This window comes from Lissotriton vulgaris, chromosome 5 (assembly GCF_964263255.1).
Source record: "Lissotriton vulgaris chromosome 5, aLisVul1.2, whole genome shotgun sequence".
In the NCBI taxonomy this organism is placed as follows: domain Eukaryota; kingdom Metazoa; phylum Chordata; class Amphibia; order Caudata; family Salamandridae; genus Lissotriton; species Lissotriton vulgaris.
This window is the reverse complement of record NC_141693.1, coordinates 715182619-715206098: the sequence shown is the minus strand read 5'-3', so window position 1 is coordinate 715206098 and position 23480 is coordinate 715182619. Positions and strand designations below refer to the sequence as shown.

The 23480-nt window shown below is 48.4% G+C and overlaps 1 protein-coding gene across 1 annotated transcript in view; it reads left to right on the top strand.

Moving 5' to 3' along the window:
- ZSWIM8 (zinc finger SWIM-type containing 8) overlaps nucleotides 1-23480 on the top strand; it is a 2802584-nt gene that overhangs the window by 1426970 nt on the left and 1352134 nt on the right. Inside the window, exon 14 of the mRNA XM_086922151.1 lies at nucleotides 12222-12320. Coding sequence (XP_086778277.1) covers nucleotides 12222-12320 — 99 coding nt within the window. The remainder of the gene's footprint in view (nucleotides 1-12221; nucleotides 12321-23480) is intronic.

The following is a 23480-nucleotide window of genomic DNA, read 5'->3' as shown; positions in this document are numbered from 1 at the left end:
GAGACTGCGTTGACTTGTCTAGTCATGGAGAGGGAGGAGTCCAGGATGAAGCCCAGGTTGTGTGCGTGGTCGGTTGGTTTGGGTGCGCTGCCTAGGGCGGGGGGCCACCAGGAGTCGTCCCAGGCGGAGGGTGAGGATCCCAGGATGAGGACTTCCGTCTTGTCCGAGTTCAGTTTCAGGCGGCTGTTCTTCATCCATTCGGCTACCTCTTTCATCTCTTCGTGAAGGTTGGCTCTGGCGGTGGCGGGATCGTTGGTGAGGGAGAGAATCAGCTGGGTGTCGTCGGCGTAGGAGATGATGTTGAGGTTGTGCTGGCGTGCGATGTCTGCGAGGGGGCTCATGTAGACGTTGAAGAGGGTTGGACTGAGCGAGGAGCCTTGAGGAACGCCGCAGATGACTTTGGTGGCTTCAGATCTGAACAGGGGGAGGCGGACTCTCTGTGTCCTTCCGGCGAGGAAGGAGATGATCCACTCCAGTGCCTTCTCCTGGACTCCGACGTTGCTGAGGCGCTGTACTAGGGTACGGTGGCAGACAGTGTCGAAGGCAGCGGAAAGGTCTAGGAGGATGAGGGCCGCTGTTTCTCCGTTGTCGAGCAGAGCTCGGATGTCATTGGTGGCTGCGATCAGGGCGGTCTGGGTGCTGTGGTTGGCCCGGAAGCCAGACTGCGAGAGGTCGAGGGATCCGTTCGTCTCGAGGAAGGCGGCCAGCTGCTTGTTGACGGTCTTCTCGATGACTTTTGCAGGAAACGGGAGCAGCGAGATGGGGCGGTAGTTCTTGAGGTCAGTGGGGTCGGCTGATGGCTTCTTGAGTAGGGCGCTGAGTTCGGCGTGCTTCCAGCTCTCTGGGAAGGTAGCGGTGTCGAAGGAGGTGTTGATGATGTCCCGCAGGTGGGGTGCGATGACAGCGTCGGCCTTGTTGAAGACGTGGTGAGGGCAGGGGTCGGTAGGAGATCCGGAGTGGATGGAGTTCATCGTGCGGACGGTGTCTTCGGTGCTGATCGGGGTCCAGGCGCGGAGGGTGGTGGTGGGGGGCGGTGGTTCGGTCGTGGCGTGCGCCGGTTGAGTGCTGAAGCTGTTGTGTATGTCCGCGATCTTGTTGTGGAAGTAGGAGGCGAGGGAGTTGCAGAGGTCTTGCGAAGGGGTGATGTAGTTGTTTCCGGCGTTGGGGTTGGAGAGCTCTTTGATGATGTTGAAGAGTTCCTTGCTGTTGTGTGCGTTGTTGTCCAGTCGTTCCTTGAATGCGGTTTTCTTGGTGGCGTGGATGAGTTGGTGGTGCTTTCGGGTGGAGAGCTTGAGGGCAGTCATGTTGTCTGGAGTTGGGTCTCTGCGCCAGGTTCTCTCGAGGGCTCGGCAGTTCTTCTTGGAGCTCTTGAGTTCGTCGATGAACCATGGGGCTTTCTTGCTACCGGGTCTGCTAGGCGGGGTCTTCAGAGGGGCGAGGTCGTCTGCGCAGTTGCTGATCCACTCCGCGAGGTTGGTGGCCGCCTGGCTTGGGTTTGTTGCACTGGTGGGAGGGTTCATGCTCAGGGAGGTCGCGAGCTGGTCGGCTGTGATCTTGTTCCAGCTTCTGCGTGCAACCTGTTGCTGGTGGTGGTGGATTGTGGTCCTTCTGAAGCTGAAGTGGACGCAGCTGCGGTCCGTCCATTGGAGTCCGGTGGTGTGGCTGAAGGCGATGTCCTTGCTAGATGAGAAGACGGGGTTGAGTGTGTGTCGGGCGTAGTGGGTGGGGGTGGTGACCAGCTGCTTGAGTCCCAGGTTTGCGAGGTTGTCCAGCAGGGTGTTGGTGTTGCAGTCGTTGTTGTTCTCCAGGTGGAAGTTGAGGTCCCCGAGGAGGACGTAGTCAGCGGAGCAGAGGGCGTGCGGGCTGATGAAGTGGGAACAGTCCAGCCCGAACTGCCAAGCCATGTCTTCCCTGGACAGGAATAAAGCATCCTAGGACCGGTTTCCGTCATTAGCCAGGATGCTGAAGCACCCGCCATGGTGGTGAGTCGCTTACCAATGTTATCAAGGCGCCTCCCGTCCTTATCCGGCGGTGCTGTAACAGGAATGGATGTATTCCGAGACTTAAGTTGAGCAGCCTGTGAAATAACGGAACCTGGTCTAGGATGACCGGACAGGCAAGCCAGGAGCATTATCTGGTGCTTCGTACTATTTATCAACTCTAGGAAAAATCGCCGGCACTGAAAATTGATTTTTCATTATTTTTGTTCCTTCTTCCCAGATATGTTCTATTATAGGGATAGAACGGACGGACTTCATACTCTGGTTTTTAAAATCGTAAAGGAAACAATCGGTTTGCTTCACAGATACGTGAAGATGAAACCGGGTTGCTGCCCTCTCCATAATTGCATGAAAACCTCCAATATCTTCAGGGAAATCTACTGCCTGAGGAACTGGCGAAGATGGCGTAGGAATCAACTATTCATCCCTTTCATCCACAGTTGTGGGAAAATTTGGTAATTCTCCTTCCTCTGCAACAATATCGTCATCATCATCCTAGACTAAATGCTGCACAGGTAAAATATCCTGAGGTTCATTAACCCCTTTGATGCTCATGATGGAACCAATTTGTTATGAGGCCAGGGGCACGAAATCCCTCTGCTGCTGACAGCAGAGGGATTTCTATTTCACCCCTGTGACCTTGGGAGCTAGGGAAGAGTGTCCCGAGGCCCCATCCCCGGTTTTTGTGCCATGAAGATCAGAGCGCACGTCGCGCTGTCGTCATTGCACAGAAACAGAAACTGAAATGAGCCTTTAGGCTCCTTTCAGTTTCACTTTCTATGTGCTCAGGGGTTTATCTCAGCACTCCCGGGCACGTAGAAAGACGGGGGAGGTATCATTGGAAAGGGGAGAATCTCCCTTTAGAATGGTACCCCTCCCCAGTGTATCCCTGCTTGTGGATCGCCCCAGGAGGGCAATCCCCAAGCAGGGATCCACCCACTAGACACCAGGGAGGGGGAGGGGCCCCTTGGGCAAGGGCATTCGCTCCCCCCATAAAGAAATGGGCTAAATTCACTCTTTCTCCCTCCCCTGGGGGGCAGGTGGGGCAGTAGTCCTCAATCCGCCCCCGGGGGGGAGAAGAGGGGGGGCTGAAAGCCCACTAAACACCAGGGAATTATTTGGGTGCATTGTTTCATGTGGGGGCTGCCCGAAAGGGACATGCAAATGCCCCCACCCCCACCACCATTACAGCCTTTCTGGGGCAGATGGGGGCAGGAGCCCCCAATCTGCCCCCCTGGTGGCAGAAAGCCCCCAATCTGCCCTCCCCGGGGTGCAGAAAGCCCACAACACCTGGGAAAGGCCCCCACCACCATTCCAGCCTTGGGGCAGTAGCCCCCAATCTGCCTGCCCGGGGGGAGGGGGCAGGGATTTTTTTTGCACCTTTTTTGTAGGGTGGGGCCTGCCCAAAATGGGCACACCAATGCCCCAACCCCCGCCACTATAACTGACTTTGGACAGTAGCCCCCATCTGCCCCCCGGGGGGGGCAAAAACCCCACTAGACGCCAGGGATCTTTTGGGGCAAATCTGAAATAGGGTGGGGGCTGCCCAAAATGGGCATGCTAACGCCCCCACCCCTCCCCCACAAAAATTACAGCCTTTCTGCCCCTCCTGGGAAGCAGATTGGGGGGGTTAGCCCCCAATCTGCCCCCCCCGGGGGGTCAAAAGCCCAGTAGACGCCACAGATTTTTGCCCGTTTTTGGCAACCCCCACCCTAATTAAAATTTGCTAAAAAAAGATCCCTGGAGTCTAGTAGACTTCTGCCCCCCCTGGGGCGTAGATGGGGCATCAGCCTCAATTCTGCGTCCCGGGGGGGCAAAAAGCCCACTAGTTGCCAGGGATTTTTTGGGGGCAAACTTGAATTAGGGTGGGGGTATTGGCATGCGTGATTTGGAAGGCCCCACCCTAATTAAAATTTGCCCAAAGAACTCCCTGGCGTCTAGGTGACTTTCAGCCCCCCCCCCCGAGGCAGATGGGGGCATTAGCCCCTAATCGGCTTCGCGGGGGGGAAGCCCACTAGATGCCAGGGATTTGTTTGGGGCAAATTTGAATTAGGGTGAGGCTGCCCAAAAAGGCATGCCCATGCCCCCACCCTCACAAAAATTACAGACTTTCTGCCACCCGGGGGAAAATGGGGCGGTAGCCCCCAATCTGTTCCCCGGGGGGGTGGGGGGGGGCAAAAAGCCCACTACATGCCAGGGATTTGTTTTATAAACTTTTAATTAGGGTGGGGGCTGCCCAAACTGGACATGACAATGCAGGAAAAAGCCCAGTTTTTTTGGGCAGATTTTTATTAGGGTTTTATTAGGATTTTTGTTAATAAAAGTTGCTAAAGAAAATCCCTGACGTCTAGTAGACTTTCTGCCCCCCGGGGGGGGCAAATGCGGGCATTAGCCCCCATTCTTTTTGGCAAGTTTTAATTAGGGTCGGGCATTGGCATGCCCGTTTTGGACAAACTCAGCCCTAATTAAAATGTGCCCAAAAAACTCCCTGCCGTCTGGTGGACTTTCAGCCCCCCCTTGGGGGCAGATGGGGGGCATTAGCCCCAAATCTGCCCCGCTGGTGGGGCGACAAAACCCACTAGACACCAGGATTTTCTTTTGGGCAAATTTGAAGGGGGGGGGGGTGGCAAAAAGCCCACTTGATGCCAAGGATTTTTTTGGGCAAATGTTTGTTAGGGTGGGGCATTGGCATGCCTCTATTTGGCAATGGCAACTCCCACCCTAATTAAAATGTGCTAAAAAAAATCCCTGGCGTCTAGAAGGCTTTCTGCCCCCCCCTGGGGCATTAGCCCTCGATCTTCACTCCTGGAGGGGCAAAAGCCCACTAGTCGCCAGGGATTTTTTTGGGCAAATTTGAATTAGGGTGGGGGCTGCCCAAAACAGGCATGCCCATCCTCCCCAGACCCTTGCCCACAAAAATTACAGCTTCCTGCCCCCCCCCCCCCCCCCCCCCCCCCCACGGGGGCAGATGGAGCAGTAGCCCCCAATCTGTAGCCCACTGGACATCAGGGATTTTTGGGGAAATTTTTAATTAGGGTGGGGACAGCCCAAATGGGCATGCCAATGCCCCCACCCGCAACAATTACAGCCTTTTCTGCCCCCCTGGGGGGAAGATGGGGCAAAAAACCAACTAGACGCCTAAGATTATGCTGGCCTTTTTTAAGTGTGGCGTTGGGGCCTGCCCAGAATGGGAATACCGATGTCCCAACCCCCCCCCCCCCAAAAAAATAGCCACAGTGTTTCTGCCCCCCCTTGGGGGCATTTCGGGGCAACCCCACCCCCAGATATCCCCCCAGGGTTTCAGAAAGCTGACTAGGCACAGATTTGTTTTTAGCAATATGCCTACCTGTTGATTTTGGGCCCTAGCGCAGCCGGCACATTGGGAAACCTAGCAAACCTGTACATTTTTATAAACTAGACACCCAGGGCATTCCAGGATGGGGTAACTTGACTGGCTCTTACCAGGTTCTGTTACCCAGAATACCTTGAAAAATAAGAATGTGTAAAAAAACACATTATCCTCAATTTTCTGTGGTAGAAAGTTCTGGAATCTGCGTGGATCCACAAAATTCCACCCACCCCATGTTGCCCAAAGCTTTCTAAGAAAAATGGTGCCTCACTTGTGTGGGTAGGCCTAGTGCCCGCGACAGGCAAGGGCCCAAAACCTATTGAGGCGACATCAAATTACCTATCACAAAACAACCTGGTTTTGCAAGGGGGGGTCCCATGAGTTTTTGGCCCCGGGCTTGACAGCCATCTAAGGAAGCCTACCAAACCCACACATTTCTGAAAACTAGACACCCTGGGGAGTCCAGCGAGGTATGGCTTGCGTGGGTCCCTCAAAGTTTTCCTACTAAGAATCCCCTGCAAACCTTAAATTTAGCTGAAAAAATCACTTCTCACATTTCTGTGTGGGAAAGTTCTGGAATCTATGTGGATGCACGAATTTCCTCCCACCCAGCATTCCCCCAGGTCTCCCGATAAAAATGATGCCTCACTCATGTGGGTGGGTCAAGTACCTGCAACAGACAAGGGCCCAAAACCTATTGAGGCGACATCAAAATTTCCTATCACAAAACAACCTGGTTTTGTAAGGGTGGTCCCATGAGTTTTTGGCCCCGGGCTTGGCGGCCATCTGGGGAAACCTACAAAACCCACACCTTTCTGAAAACTAGACATCCGGGTGAGTCCAGCGAGGTATGGCTTGCATGGCTCCCCTAACGTTTTCTCACCCACAATCCCCTGCAAACCTCAAATTTAGCTAAAAAAATCACTTTTTTCCTCAAATTTCTGTGTGGGAAAGTTCTCAAATCTACGTGGATCTACAAATTTCCTCCCACACATCGTTCCCCCAGGTCTCCCGATAAAAATGGTACCTCACGTTTGGGTAGGCATAGTGGATGCAACAGGAAATGGCCCAAATCGTAATGTGGAGACTTAAAATTACCAATAGCAAAACTACCTTGTTTTGGCGGGGGGACCTGAGATTTTGGCCCCGGGCTCGGCGGCCATCTTGGGAAAGTACCAAAGTAAAAAAACTAGACACCCGGGGGAGTCCAATGAGGTATAGCTTGCCTGGATCCCCCAACGTTTCCCTACCTAGAATGCCATGCAAACCTCAAATTTAGCTGAAAAAAAGACATTTTCAACATATTTTTTGTGGAATCACCTTGCCGGCACACATTTCCAACCCCACAGCATTCCCCTTAGTGTCCCGAGTAAAATGATACTGTGTCCAAAGCAGAATTGGCTAAAAACATATTTCTTTTAAAAATGTAGCGCTTAGAATTCTCAGTGCTATACTCTAAATCCCTATGTTTTGGGCTCTTCCTAGCCACAGGCCTTTGGCCCACCCACACAAATGAGGTATCATTTTACTCGGGAGAACAGGGAGAACGCTGGGAGGTAGGAGATTTGTGCCGGCACGGTGATTCCACACAAAAATATGTGGGAAATGTGGGTTTTTTCAACTAAATTTGAGGTTTGCACGGCATTCTGGGTAGGAAAACATGGGGGGATCCACGCAAGCCATACCTCATTGGACTCCCCGGTTGTCTAGTTTTCAGAAATGTTTGGGTTTGGTATTTTCCCAAGATGGCCGCCGAGCCAGGGGCCAAAGTCTCAGGTGCCCCCCCAAACCAGGTTATTTTGAAGTCTCCACAGTGCGATTTGGGCCAGTTCCTGTTGCAGCCACTATGCCTACCCACACAAGTGAGGTATCATTTTTATTGGGAGACCAGGGGGAACGCTGGGTTGGTGGAAATGTGTAGATCCACGCAGATTCCAGAACGTTCCCACACAGAATTTTGAGAAAAAAGTGAATTTTTCGGCGAAATTTGAGGTTTGCAGGGGATTCTGGGTAGGGGAATGATCGGGGACCCATGCAAGCCATACCTCGCTGGACTCCCCGGGGGTCTAGTTTCTAGAAATGTGTGGGTTAGGTAGGTTTCCCTAGATGGCTGCCGAGCCCCGGGCCAAAAACTCATTGGACCCCCATGCAAAACCAGGTTGGTTTGTGATAGGTAATTTTGATGACGCCTTAATAGGTTTCGGGCCCTTGCCTGTCGCAGGTCCTTGACCCACCCAAGCAAGTGAGATACCACTGTTATCGGAAGACATTGGGGAACGCTGGGTGGGAGGAAATATTTGGATCCACGCAGATTCCAGTACTTTTACACCACAGAAATGTGAGAAAAAAAAATAATTCTCCCGCAAAATTTGAGGTTTCCAGGGGATTGTGGGTAGGAGAATGATGGGGGACCCACTCGTGCCATACCTCACAAGACTCCCCCGGGTTTCTAATGTCCACAAATGTGTGGGTTAGGTAGATTTCCCTAGATGGCCGCCGAGCCCCGGGCCAAAAACTCATGGGAACCCCCCCTTGCAAAACCAGGTTGGTCTGTGATAGGTAATTTTGATGTCACCTCAATAGGTTTTGGGCCCTTGCCTGTTGCGGGTCCTTGACCCACCCATGCAAGTGAGGTACCATTTTTATCCGGAAACCTGGGGGAACGCTGGGTGGGAGGAAATTTGTGGATCCATGCAGATTCCCAAACTTTCCACCACAGAAATGTGAGGAAAATGTAATTTTTTTGACAATTATTTAGGTTTGTAAGGGATACTCGGTAACAGAATCTGGTAGGAGTCAGTCAGTTACCCCATCCTGGATTTCCCTGGGTGTCTAGTTTTCAGAAATGTATAGGTTTGCTAGGTTTCCCTAGGTGCCAGAAACTCTATGGTTAAAAAACTACAGCTAGGCCCTTTGGCAAAAAGGGTCATTTTTCATTGCAAACTTGAGGTGTGTCCATGTTGCGTTTTGCGCCATTTTCTGTCGCGGGCACTAGGCCGATCCACACAAGTGAGGTACCATTTTTCTCGGAAGACTTTGGGGAATGCGGGATTTGTGGAAATTTGTAGATCCACGCAGATTCCAGAACTTTCCACCACAGAAATGTGGGGAAAATGTGTTTTTTTACAATGTTTTAGGTTTGCAAGGGATTCTGAGTAACATAACCTTGTGGGAGCCAGTCAAGTCACCCCAGCCTGAATTCCCCTGGGTGTCTAATGTTAAAAAATGTATAGGTTTGCTTGGTTTCCCTAGGTGCCGGCAGAGCTATGGTTAAAAAACTACAGCTAGGCACTTTGCCAAAAAAGGGTCATTTTTCACTGCGAAATTGAGGTGTGTCCACATTGCGTTTTACGCAGTTTCCTGTCGGGGCACTAGGCCGACCCACACAAGTGAGGTACCCTTTTTCTCGGAAGACTTCGGAACGCGGGGTGCGTGCAAGTTTGTGGATCCACGCAGATTCCAGAACTTTCCACCACAGAAATATGTTGAAAATTAGTTTTTGGGGACAATTTTTTAGCTTTGCATGGGATTCTGGGTAACTGAACCTGGTGGGAGGCAGTCAAGTCACCCCATCCTGGATTCCCCTGTGTGTCTTATTTTAAAAAATGTATAGGTTTGCTAGGTTTCCCTATTTGCCGGCACAGCTAGGGTTAAAAAACTACAGCTAGGCACTTTGCCAAAAAAGGGTCATTTTTCACTGTAAAATTGGGGTGTGTCCACGTTGCATTTTTCACCGTTTCCTGTCGTGGGCACTATGCCTACCCACACAAGTGAGGTACCATTCTGCCTTCCAAATGAAAGACATTGTGTAAAAAATAAGTCATTTTGAAAAATTACCAATAATTCTCCTGCTAGTATGAGTATTCCCAATTTCGGAAATGTGCAAATATCTACTGTTTCTAAACTCTATATTCTGTTCCCATTTTAGAAATACATAGGTGTCTTTCATAACAATTTTTCCATGTATACATTTTCCCACAATAATTGCTATATAATCGGTGCATAATAAAAAGCCATTGCAAATTGCAGCTCAGTTTTTTTACTCTGAGGTCGTCGGGTTCTTGGTGAACCTACAAGTCCTATATATATCCCCACAACCAGTAAGGTCCAGCAGATGTAACGGTATATTGCTTTCAAAGACCTGTCAAAGTTACAGGTGAAAACGTTGACACAAAAGGCTGTTTTTTTCAACTAATTTTCAATTTTTCCTATATTTAACTGTTTCTATAAAGAAACCTTGATGGATCTACATAAATGACCCCTTGCTGAATTCAGAATTTTGTCTACTTTTCTAAAATGTGTAGCTTACCAGGATCCATTATTGCTTTCATACCCATTTCTACCATTATCTGGAAGGAGGTTGAAAGCACAAAAAAATAGCAAAAATAGGCTATGTCCCAGAAAAATGCCAAAACTGTAAAAATTGCTGGTTTTCTGACAAAAGTCTGTCCTTTCCTAAAAGCTGGGAAAATGGTGATTTCAGCCCCACAAACTCTTTTTTGATACCATTTGCAGGGAAAAACCCAGACACTTTCATTAGCAGCCCTTTTTCCCATTTTGCCCCAAAAAACTAAATGTAGCTGTATTTTGCCTAATTTCTGGGACCCCTCCAGGGGAATCCACCAACCCTGGGTACCTTTAGAATCCCTATGATGTTGGAAGAAAAGGACACAAATTTGGCGTGGATACCTTATGTGATCAAAATGTTACAGGGGCCTAAGTGCGCACTTCCCCAAATAGCCAAAAAAAGGCTTGGCACAGGGGGGTAAAAGGCCTAGAAGTGAAGGGGTTAATAGGGTCAGAAGGACCTTCGATCTGCAAAACAGGAGGCGTAGTAGGTTGTGTTGGAACAGGCGCTGCTGGTGGAAAACGTGCATGATAATCCCTTAACATAGCCGTCAGGTCTTGCAGCGTAGACGAGATGTACATAGATGGTGGGTCAGTACCTGCTGAAATAGCCATAACAGAAGCTACCGTCGACGTTGTCATCATCAACGTCGTCGACTGCAAAAACCATCGTCTATGATGTTATCACCGTCGAAGCCACTGCTGCTGTCGAAGGTGGACTCTTCGCCAGGAGTTGAATCGTCGGCGGCGGTGGACCCATCGACGGGAGTTGATCCGTCGTCGACGGCGAAGCGTCGACGTCAGGTGCCCCGTTGTCGACGAGAAATGACTAGTCGTCGTCGCTGGTATCGTCGACAGTGACGAAGCAGGCAAAGATAGCATTGTCAATGGTGCCGCCGTCGACGGAGCGTTCGTCGATGGCAGGATGATCTTTGTCGATGAAGAGGAAGCACTCACTATCTGAGGAGATTTCGTCGTCGTCCATGCTTTTTTCGACGTTAAGGGATCCTGATAGACTCAGAATGAGTTCTTTGCTGTTTTGAGGCAGTTTTCTCAGAAATGTTTCCATTTTCACCAGATTTCACCTCTGAATAGATTGAAAGATTCTCTTTTCTAGAGGAAGAGTGACCAGTCTCAGAGAGAGACTTCTTCAAGGTCTTACTCTGTCGCTCAGTGGGATCATCAGATCTATCCCTCTCCTTGGTTAGAGGGGTGGACACCTGAGGACTAACACTGCCATCACCTCCTGAAACAACATCAGATGTAGACTTCAACTTCTCCAACAAAACCAGCAATCTTCCTTCTCTTGGCAGGGAAGGAGCTACAAATCCTGCAGTCTTTAACCTTGTGAGCTGGGTAAAGACAATAAATACATTCCTTGTGGGGATCTTCAAAATGTAGTCTCTTATTCCCACATGAGGAACAAGGCAAAAACAAGATTTTCTTAGAAGAATCAGACATAGCTACTCACAAAGTTCAACCAAAGGTGAAGAAAAACTGAGCAGAGCTCAGGGAGACTCTGTCACACAACGTGCAGTAGAAAATCTGCGGGTTTGCCTCTCTGTGGAGGGTTCTAATAGGGTGCTGCAGCCTGATTGGCTGTGTTCCAAATTTGGTTCTTTTTACAAAAGGACTAAGATAGGCTAATGCAGTGACTTCACTGTCCATAGTAGCCTATTGTGTAAGATTTTTCATGACTATTATGTATATATTTTATTGTACCGCGAGACTCCCACCTCGTCGGCGGGGATGATTCTAAGCATGTGAATCTATGAAAGGTACCTTAATACTGGATAAAAGTCTCATACAGTTTTGTTCAGAGGCTTTTGGTCAATGAAGAGACTTTCCATTTGGTAAAGGTTAATAACTCTTTTGCTTTCTGGAACGTTTTTGAACAAGGTGCAAATGAGCCTTGAGCTGTGCCTAAGATGCGCACCTCGTACGAGACTAGAAAATCAAGCTGTCTGAAAATCTTTCTCTTTCAGTTCATAGTTGTACTAACTTTTCTGTCAATTCATAAAATTGCCATAGAGGGTGCTGAGTACTGGTTGTAATTAAGGGTGAAACAATAACCATAAAAAAAAAGTGCTTTGTAGAGTTACAGAGGTATCTGTGTACATTGCCTTGAAAATCGATTATGCATCTATGAGAATATTTGAACTGTTTTATTACTGATGCAGTGGTTCAGATAAAAAGAGAATGGATGTAAAGAGAAATAGTTTCAAACTGTATATTATATGCCTTTTGCTATGTTAAAGAAATACTATAATTTTTCATTTGGAGCTTTGTTTCAACAGGAACTCAAAAACATTGCGTTGGACTACAAAGATTTGTGTGTAATTGTTTTTAATACATGCATGTAATGTTTAAAGATGCTTCGCCAAATTTATGACCTCCTATATGTATGCATACATGTACATACACGTGGGTGTGTGTATACACAAGTTTGTTTGCAGGCTTTGGAAAATTTTGTTCTGTTACCAAACCAGTTGATTTTCGATCATATATTATCCTATCCTTTTCAGTGGTCTCACCGACTGGTTCCAGGCCTCCTAGCCGTAATCGAAATAATGAGATGCCAGGGGATGAAGAACTCGGTTTTGATGCTGCTGTTGCTGCTTTAGGTAAAATGGTGATTGTAATTTTTTCCTTCTTTTCTTATTCCTAAACTGCCAATATCTTAGATGTTTTTTCTGTTTTATTTCTGGTTGTTAAATGATACATTTTTGTGTCACTACGTTAATCCTGTACACTGAACTCATTAATGACGTGTTTAGCATTACTGTTTCTCTTTGCAATAAACAAATTGCTTGAATACTTGTTCAAGATCTTTAAACTCTGGTGAACAAGTATTTGATAAGGATTTTTTAACTGTTGTCCAAAAAAAGTTCACAAGTAGGGATTCCAAATTACTTGACCTTTTTGTGTGGATGTAGATCAAGAATATAAATGCCAAAAGTATTTTTCTGTCCAAACTCCTCAAATCACAAATTTTAGGAAAAGCAAAACCTTATGGATGCATCATAATTTTTTTTCAAAGTTATATATAACTATGCTAATAGTGCATGAGGTATTCTCTCTTGTACTATTTGGCCTTTCTCTTGTCACCCCTTTTCATGCTTCTCTCTTCAGTTACCATTCAGTAACAGGCTTTGGTACCAGCATAAAGTACTCTTCTCTGATATGGATATCTGTACCTCATTTCATCTCCAAGGGCAGCTTCCACTCTTGGCTGATCAATCAGGGGATTGCAAGCTCACTACTCACCTGTGAGGGTCTCAAGGCGCTGGGGGAGCGGGGGGGGGGGGGGGGTCCGCATATCTGTTTAGGTGAATAGCCAGGTATTGAGGGTCCTCCTGAAGGTGTTCAGGGAGGGGGTGCATCTGATGTCTGCCGGTAGCTCGTTCCAGGTCTTGGCTGCAATGTGAGAGAAGGATCTTCCTCCTGCTCTGGCTCTGTGGGTGTGCAGGGTTTCATCCAGTGTGGGGTTGGAAGATCAGAGGTTTTTTTTGGGCCTGTGGAAGTTGATTCTGTCGTTTGGGTATTTGGGTCCGTTGTTTTGTAGGCTTGACTGAGGATTTTGAAAGTGACTCTTTTCTCCACAGGGAGCCAGTGGAGACGTCAAAGGTGTTGGCTGATGTGTTCTTATCGGGGGTGCCGAGGACGAGTCTGGCGGCGGTGTTCTGTATTGTCTGGAGTTTGCGGGGGAGGGACTTGTTGATGCCGGCGTGAAGTGCGTTTCCATAGTCCAGTCTGCTGGTGATGAGTGTGTGGGTGACTGTCTTCCTTGACCATGGGGGGATCCACTTGAAGGTCTTGTGGAGGTTGCGGAGAGTGTTGAAGCAGCTGGAGGGGATGGCATTGACCTGTCGGTTCATGGTGAGTGATGAGTCGAGTATGATGCCGAGGTTCTTGGCATGGTCTGAGGGGGTAGGTGGGCTTCCGAGGGCGGTCAGCCACCAGGTGCTGTCCCATGCAGAAGGGGTGGTACTGAGGACGAGGACTTCTGTCTTCTCGTCATTGAGCTTCAGGCAGCTGTTGGTCATCCAGACTGTGACGTCTTGCATTCCTTTCTGGAAGTCGAGTTTGGCAGTGGTGGGGTCTTAGGTGAGGAACAGGATGAGCTGTGTGTCATTGGCGTAGGATACGATGGTGATGACGTGTTGTCGGACAATGGCTACGAGGGGGGCCATGTAGATGTTGAAGAGGGTGAGACTCAGTGGGACTCCGCAGGTGATTTTCATGGGGGTCTGAGAGGAAGGGTGGGTGTCTGATCCTTTGGGTTCTTCCAGTGAGGAATGATCTGATCCAGTCCAGGGCTGTTCCTTGTGTGCCTGCGTCGTGTAGTCTGGCGACTAGTGTGGGGTGGGAGACGGTGTCGAAGGCTGCTGATAGGTCGAGTAAGATGAGGGCTGCGGAGTAGCCTTGGTCCAGGAGGGTGCGGATGTCATCCGTGGCAGCGAGTAGGCCGGTCTCTGTGCTGTGGTTGCGTCGAAATCGGATTGGGATGGGTCGAGGACGGCGTTCTCTTTAATGAATTGTCAGTTTCCTGTTGACTGTTTTCTCTGCAACTTTGGCTGGGAAGGGGAGGAGAGAGGTGGGCCGATAGATCTTGAGGTCGGTGAGGGCAGCTGTGGGCTTCTTGAGCAGGGGTCTGACTCCTGCTCACTTCGAGTCGTCTTGTAAGGTGCCTGCTTTGAAGGTAGTGTTGATGGTGTGTTGCAGTTCAGGTGCGGCGGCTGCCGCAGCTCTGTGGTAGATGTGAGGGGGGCAGGGGTCAGTGGGGGCCCGAGTGGATGCTTTTCATAGTCAAGGCGTTGTCTTCGGCTGTGATCGGTGTCCAGTTGGAGATGGTGGGCTGGCTGGTGTTTATAGGGGGTTGTGGGCTGTCTGTGGCGCCTGGTGGAAGGTCGATGAAGTTGTCGTAGAGGTTTTTGATTTTGAGGTGGAAATAGGTTCCATGCTTGTCGCATAGATCTTGGGATGGGGTGATGTCTGTGGCTTTGCTGCGTGGGTTTGTGAATTATTGAATGACACTGAAACGTTCCTTGGAGTTAGCCAGGATTTTGTTGTGGGGGAAGTTCCTCTTGTTGGCTCTGATCTGGTTGTGGTAGTCCATCATGGTATCCTTGTAGGTGGTGTGCTTTTCGGTTGTCTTGGTGTTTCTCCAGGCGTCTGCAGGTGCGTCTGGCTTCTTGTAGAGTGGTGGTGAACCAGGCAGCTTTCCTGGGGCGTTGTCTGTCGGGGTTGCGTAGTGGGGTGAGCTTGTCTGCGCAGTTGGAGATCCAGGTGTGTAGTTATCTGGCTGCGTCGTTTGCCCAGGTGTGGTTGTCTCGGGTGAGGGTGGAGTTAAGTTGCTCGTTGGTACCCTTGCTCCTGTTCCTTCATGGTGTGCTTAGGGCTGGTTTGGGTGCCTTGGCTTTGTTGATGGAGAAGTGTATGGAGTGGTGCTCGGTCAATGGCAGCTGCGATGTGTGGCTGAATTGGACGCTGTTTCCTGCCGCGAAGATGGAGTCGAGGGTGTGCCCTGCTCTGTGGATCGGTGTGTTGACAGGCGAACGGTTCACACGCCGCCAACATTACCAGTGGTAACTGAACACCACATCTATGGCCATTCTTCCTGTGATTACATCTACTGACCATATACTACCTATATTTAACCTCACTGATTACCAACTTTCAACATATGAACAACCTTATTGAATAAAGGCCTCTCATTTGTACCAACTGTTCAACCAAATTTCCTTGATGTTTCAACTGAACTTCTTAGGTTCTTCAGAAAAATAAGATTGCACAGCTATTTTCTTCTTAACCCTTTGCCAGTCAGGAATACCAACACCCCATTTAGACCACCTTCCACTTTCTCACCTACCGCCGGTATGGTCCCGAATGAAATTCTCACCTTCGAGAAATTGGTCCTCAATGATGTGACGACTTTAGAAGGTCAAAGAACCTTCACTCCTTACAATATCTCTCTTGTCGAGAAAAAAGCCCATGCCACACTTAAATCTAACAGTTCCCTAGTCATTAAACCAGCTGACAAAGGAGGCGGGATTGTCATTCAAGACATAGACAAATACAAAAGTGAGATACTCAGACAACTTAACAACACTGATCATTATTGCAGACTCCCCTGCAACCCCACCAAGGAAATACATAAACTAATCGTCCAGGTTACCAATGAAGCCTTAGAGGCTGGATTCCTAAGCAAAAAGGAACACCAAATCACCAAGAATACCAGTGATATACACCCTGTACAAAAGCCACAAAAACTTGGAAATACCCCCGGGCCGCCCAATTGTTTCAGGGTGCGGTTCCATTTTGGAAGCACTGGGCCAGTACATTGACCATTTCACTAAAAATTTGGTGCCTACTACTGAATGCTATATACGGGATAGCATGGCCATGATTAATCTCATTGATGAATATCCATTTGACCCCACATCCCGCACATTATGCACGCTGAATGTGGAGTCACTTTACACTAACATTCCCCAAACTGACTCAATGCTGGTCATTGAATGGGTTTTGAACAAACCTCCACGCCCACATGCTGGACCAACATTGCTCATATTACAGCTTCTGGAGATCTGTCTGACCAAAAAATTCTTCCTCTTTAACGACCAGTATTATGGCCATGGCAGGGGTACATCAATGGACATCAATGGACGCAGTTTTTGCGCCCAACTTAGTGATTCTGTATATGGATGATCTAGAAACAACCAAGTATGGAGCGAGGTACCCTTTTGCTGGAAAAGGAATGGGTCACAATATTAAAACAACAAATTTCCTTTTCCAAAGTTTTTTTTCCGAGGATGGAAAATCCTGGCAAGTTGCTAAACTGTATAGCCACCTACCCTTCAGTGTGAAGAAAGTCCTTGCGCAGGTTACCAAATTTGCAAAACTCTTTGTAACAATTATTCAACAGGGGCACATTATCACACATGAGCTTAAAATTTCAATTATTTATTAAAGGTCTTGTTAAAATATCAGTGCAGTACTGGAATCATATTATGCATCATTTAAAAACAATTAGTCACAATTATAAAAACATATTTAGTGAAAAAAACATTCAAATTCACAATTTATTGCTAAAAAACCGCCCAATTTTTTTTTCCTTGGTCACACTACAGTTAATAGTAAACAAACAAATTGTCGACGCGGCATTTCAGTGATCTACACAATCTTGCACCTTCTTCAGGACATTGTTCATTACAAGCAAATCTAAAAGATATACAATGACAATCAGTTAAGTCAATGAACCTTCTCATGTTTATGCTCCTAACACTGATGTTTTTATGCTTATACATTATTTATTCATTTCATATATAAATCTCTATCTATTACCCTATTATTTGGTAACCCCACAAGAAATTCTCACAGCTTCTATATTTCTGCGACAGTTCTAAAAAGAACGACACTTTTATACCATATGCATCTAATTGTTGTGAATTATATTGTGCAATGGTATTTCCACACAATTGGATTCTCTGTTAATTCTATAATTTGCAGACATGTTCCCCTTGCCTGAAAATACTCCAAAAGCACCCTACTAAAGGACTAGAAAGTTCAATGTAGGTTGCGCTCATAGGAAAAGAAGGGGACCTATGTATGAGGAGGGATTAAACACTATTCAACTAGGGATGTGTATGATATGCTAACCATATCTATATGTATGCAGGGGGGGCAACACTAGTTGTTTTTAGTTACCCTCACACACCCTAGTGGTGTCATGCTTCATCATTGGGTCACCCCGACTCCTACAGGTCGGGGTGGGCTCAACCACAGTGTTGGGAAGCTCTTATGATAATGAAGGCAAAGGGGTATATATAAAATACCTCTGGAACAGCAGCTACAAGCCGGCGAGGGGGTCCGTTTATTTGGGTAGGGTGCGTCCTCTAAACAGGAGAGTATGACCCAATGTCCTGCTCACTGAGGTGCCTGCGCCCAACATAAATTGGATGGAGCCTGGCATTTCTTAATAACAGAACTACACGAACACGAGGAGAAGCTACTCTTCCCTCGCCACGTCAATAGAATAGGGAATTCCCCCTCTTTAGCATCCCCACACATAAGGGGGTCTCTGAATCTTGCCCTGAAGAAAGTCCGGGACCTTTATGGCCTCATAAGGACTGAAACATGTCGGCACTTCACTAGTATCATAGGACCATAAAAATCCTACTAAACCCTACTTTTATTCAATTTTTAATAACCCAACCAGACCCATGAATAAAGGGATACCAGGGGTCTGATTGAGGTATTTTATATATACCCCTTTGCCTTCATTATCATAAGAGCTTCCCAACACTGTGGTTGAGCCCACCCCGACCTGTAGGAGTCGGGGTGACCCAATGATGAAGCATGACACCACTAGGGTGTGTGAGGGTAACTAAAAACAACTAGTGTTGCCCCCCCTCCATACATATAGATTTGGTTAGCATATCAAACACATCCCTAGTTGAATAGTGTTTAATCCCTCCTAACATAGGTCCCCTTCTTTTCCTATGAGCGCAACCTACATTGAACTTTCTAGTCCTTTAGTAGGGTGCTTTTGGAGTATTTTTTGTTGTACAGTATTCGCTGGGAGGACGTACTCCATATACCCTCTCAAATCCCCCGGGACCCCTAGATTAAATTACAGAGGTCCTTTGTTTTTGCACCCTTGCCTGAAACCCTCACCCATTTTATGTTGTCTGTCTATATGTCATATATTAAAAATCTGCCCGGCTGGACAAAAAACATGTAATCTATTTAGTATATGTTTCTTATTTTCTTAAATTGTAACTGTCTAGGGACCACTGTCTTTAGAAACTGCTTACAAACCCAAGGTCCCTTGCGTATTTCTTTGGGTTCCCTTGTTGCTAAAAATAGTCAGTGCAGATGACGTCACAGCTGTAATCAGAAGCAGGCTTCACTGGGATGGTTGAAGTCACCACAGCAAAGGACATCAATATCGTGCTTAAGGTGAGTTTATAAATGTAGGTCGAGTGTGTAGGAGAGTAGGGCCTGCTTCCTGTGGTTACCCCCACTTTTTGCTGTGTTTCACTAGTTTTTCGACTTTAGTATGGCTGTGGCCCTGCTAATCAGGCCCACAGTCTGGCTGTTCTCTCTCTAAATTGATACCAAGTGCTTTAGGTACATACCAGATTGGTTACTGGGTCACCCTTGTTAGCCCCTGTATATGGTACGTCTGATAGATACATCTGCCAGTGGATTCCTCACCTTGTGAATATCCCCCTGCGTCAGCAATGTTCGGAAAATTATTTTGTAGCACGCCGGCGTGGACGACGTCATAGGAGTACGGCATCGCGCGCGACTCCATCTGACGTCACAGACTACTTATTAGGCCTATGTCGGCGTGATGACATCAGTTCCCTTTTTTCCGCGTCATCGACGCTAACGGTTTCTTGGGATCTTCTGTGTTACAGATAGTAACTTTGTTGCTATTGTGTTTTTCTTTGTATCTGTTGGAGTTGCTGTCTTCCGTCGAGTTGTCATCGAAGAAGAGAGGCTTTAAGCAGTGCGGTTCGTGTGCCAGGATGATGTCTATTACCGATCCTCATGGTGACTGCTTATGGTGTCTGGGCTCGGATCATGACGTCAAGGGCTGTCGTTCCTGTTCAAAGATGAATCCGAAGGCTCTTCGAGAACGCGAGGCGAAACTCCTTCTTGCCAAGATAAAGGGTAAGGATGCCAAGAGGATTTCGAGGTCAAGATCAAGACGCTCGAGGTCGAAGGCGAGGACGAGGTCGAGGTCCCGATCGGAGTCGGCTTTGAAGTCGGCTTCGGGTCATGCTTCAGGTTCCTCGAAGAAGAAACATAAGAGGAAGAAGCGCAGTTCGAGACACCATTCCGGCAGGGAGTCGGACTCGAAGAAGAAGTAGTCTTCTCGAAGACATCATAAGGATACGTTGTCTCCCTCTCCAGCTCGTAAGCCTGAGGGTGAAGCCTCGCCTTTGCAGTCTCGAGAGCCAACTCCGAATCCCGGATCGAATCTGTCTCCGGATCCGTACCAGTATTCGGTACATGATGAAAAGGAAGTTGAAGTTCCTCAGGGTTCGGCGACTCCGGTGCATCAACCCGAGGAGCATGAGGAACAGGAGGAGTCGAATCCGGTACAACCTCCTCAGGAGCATCCAGTGGGTTCGTACACTCAGTTTCCTGGTCCAGGTCAGGACCCTTCACATTTTCTTAACGCCATGTATGGCGTTTATGCGAGAGCAATGTACTCCTCTGGTGCACCGGCTGGTCCCATGGGTCCATTGTCATTTAACCTGGGTGTGCCTCAAGCTTATGCTCCGGCGCCTTTTCTACCATTTATGCCGACGCCGATTCCACCTTGGCATAACTCGGCGCCACCAAGGTCGTCGACTCCGCTCACGGCTTCGCCGGCTCCGGAGTGTCGTCTTCTTTGGGCTTACAGACAAGAGGCTCTTTCGCTAAGAAGTACAGGGGTTTTGGAAGATCTAATTTTCGTTCCAATAAGCAGAACCAACAGCAGCAGCAAAATCCTTTGTACAAGTCATGTAGAGGTAGACAAAGGGGTCTTACTTGTGGACGTCAAGCAGCCTCCTCCTCTACTTCCTCCTCTAATACCCACCCCCCACCTATAACAGCAAAGCAGCCCTAGATCCGCCATTCCGGATCATGCGGGTCCTGTAGAGGGTCGGCTTACTTATTTTCTATGGGATTGGGAATCGGTTACATCAGATCTTTGGGTTCTCAATCTCGTAGAGAATGGATATGCTCTTCCCTTTCGGGAGTTTCCTCCTCATTACCCTCCTTGCCAAGGTTTTTGCTTGGAGGACCACCTGTTGCTCTTGCAGGAAGAAGTCCTGGCACTGTTCAGAAAAGGTCCGATAGAGGTGGTTCCGGAGCAGGAGAGGGGTCAGGGGTGCTACTCCCGGTATTTCCTGATCCCCAAGAAAGATGGCAGACTTCGTCCAATCCTGGACCTCAGGATTTTGAACCTCTATCTCAAATAGGAAAAGTTCAAGATGATCACTCTTGCGCAGTTTCTTCAAGCGCTGATGGAAGAAGACTGGATGGTGTTGATCGACTTACAGGATGCTTATTTCCACATCCCCATTCTGAAGTCGCACAGAAGTATCTCCGTTTTACGGTGGGGTCGCAACACTACCAGTTTGCGGTCCTTCCGTTTGAACTTACTACTGCGTCTTGAGTCTTTACCAAGGTGATGGCTGTGGTAGCTGCACATCTCAGAAGGTCAGGGATTCCTGTATTCCCTTATCTGGACGATTGGCTGATCAAAGCAGAATCTCCAGAGATAGTGCTCCATCATCTGCAAGAGACAACTCAGTCGTTGCACAGGTTGGGGTTTTCGATAAATGTACCCAAATCTTACCTGATGCCCTCCCAGCGCAACCTGTTCATAGGTGCGGTACTGGACACAACTGTGTGTCGTGCATTCCCTCCTCCTCAAAGGATTCGCGACATACAGGAAATTATTCCTTTATTTCACAATGGAGCGGTTGTTCCAGTCCTGGAGGTCCTTTGTCTACTCGGTCTGATGGCTTCCTGCATTCTGTTGGTCAACCATGCACGCTGGCACATGAGGGCACTCCAGTGGTGCCTCCGCAAGCAGTGGTATCAACACAACGGAGATGTCAGGGAGGATCTCCAGAGAAACTCTTGATCTGTCTTGGTTGAGCGTGGAAGGCAATCTGTCACAAGGAAATCCCTTTCATCTGCCTCCATCGGTGGCCACAGTGATAACGGATGCACCACTCTAGGGTGGGGTGCTCATCTGCAGGATCTGGAGGTCAAGGGTCTTTGGTCTCCAGAGGAAAGGTTGCTTCACATCAACCTTCTAGAGTTGCGGGCCATACGTTTAGCACTCAAGGCCTTCCTCCCTTCCCTTTGTGGTCAGTCAGTTCAAGTCCTGACGGACAACACGACCGCGATGTGGTATATCAACAAGCAGGGAGGAGTGGGGTCGCAGTGTCTCTGTAGAGAGGCTCTGCGTCTCTGGTCCTGGGTTCAGGACCATCAGATTTGTCTGATGGCAAATCCTCTGGCCGGGGTTCTGAACGTACGTGCGGACAGTCTCAGTCGGCAGTTCTCGGCCGACCACGAGTGGAGGCTCCATCCGGAGGTAGTTCATTACGTCTTTCGGACGTGGGAGACTCCTCGGGTGGACCTATTCGCCACTCACGAGAATGCTCACTGCCTGTTATTCTGCAGTCTCCAGTACCCGATGCAGGGAGCGCTGGGAGACGCGTTTCAGTTGAGTTGGGACTCAAGACTCCTTTACGCGTTTCCTCCCATACCCTTGATTCCTCGGGTTCTGAGGAAGATTCGCCAAGACCGGGCCCAAGTTATATTGATCGCCCCGGATTGGCCAAGAAGGGTGTGGTACACAGATCTTCTCCACCTCTCCTCGTGCTCGCCGCTCCGTCTCCCTCTCAGGGCAGATCTCCTCTCTCAGATGGAGGGGCAAGTTCTACACCCCCACCTCCAGACCTTACACCTTCATGCCTGGAGATTGAACGGGGAAACCTGAATTCCTTTTCTCTCCCACACGATGTGGTGGATGTCATCTTATCGGCCAGGCGTGACTCCACCAAGTTCATCTATTCTTATAGGTGGTCTACATTTGTTGCTTGGTGTGGGGAGAAGTCCATTGACCCTTCACGGGCTCGATTGTCCAATATACTTCAATTTGCGCTTTCCTTGGCCCAGCAGGGTTTTGCGGTGGCACCTATCAAATGTTATTTGTCGGCCTTAATGGCGTTCCTTTGTTTGCCGGACCAACCCTCTTTGTTTAAATCTATTGTTTTACGATTTATTAAGGACCTTACCAATAAATTTTCTCCTACACCTTTTATTGTTCCTCAATGGGACTTGAAACTGGTTCTTACGTTCCTGATGGGTTCGCCTTTCGAACCTTCACACAAGTGTCCCTTGAGACTTTTGTCTTTCAATACTATTTTTCTGATTGCAATTACCTCGGCAAGGAGGGTAAGTGAGCTTCAAGCTCTTAGTTCAAAACCCCCATTCGTGACCATTCATGCTGAACAAATGGTTCTCAGGACCAGGGCTGCTTTTCTGCATAAGGTGGTAACTCCTTTCCATCTGGGGCAGTCCATTACCCTTCCTACCTTCTATCCTCCCCCTCACCCTTCCAAGGAGGAGGAGCGGCTTCACCGCTTGGACCCTAAGAGGGTGGTGAGTTTCTACCTGGACAGGACAAGGGAATTCAGGTTGGATGATCAGCTGATTGTTGGATGTGCTGGCTGCAGAAAAGGAAGAGCTGTGCACAAGCACACACTTTCAAGATGGATAATATTATGCATCAAGATCTGCTACTCTCTAGCGGGTAAGGACCCTCCTGAGGGTATACGAGCTCACTCTACTAGAGCAAAGTCTGCTACAACTGCTTTATCTAGAGGTGTACCTGTTGAGGATATTTGTAGAGCTGCAACTTGGGCCTCCCTCCACACTTTCGTGAAGCATTACTGCTTGGATACCGAGGTGAGGAGGGATGGCCACTTTGCGCACTCTGTCCTCCAAGATTTTCAGGTATAAGAGAGTGGACACCCTCCTCCGGTAGTGGGGACTGCTGTGGGACTCTATTCACAAGCTGATGAATCCACTGGCAGATGTATCCATCAGAAGAACAAGTTACTTACCTTCGGTAACGCTTTTTCTGGTAGATACAGTATCTGCCTGTGGATTCCTCACTGACCCTCCCGCCTCCCCGTTGTCCACTCTGCTATACCTGAGTTTATGTCTTTTTTATGTATATTTATATTTGTATTTAT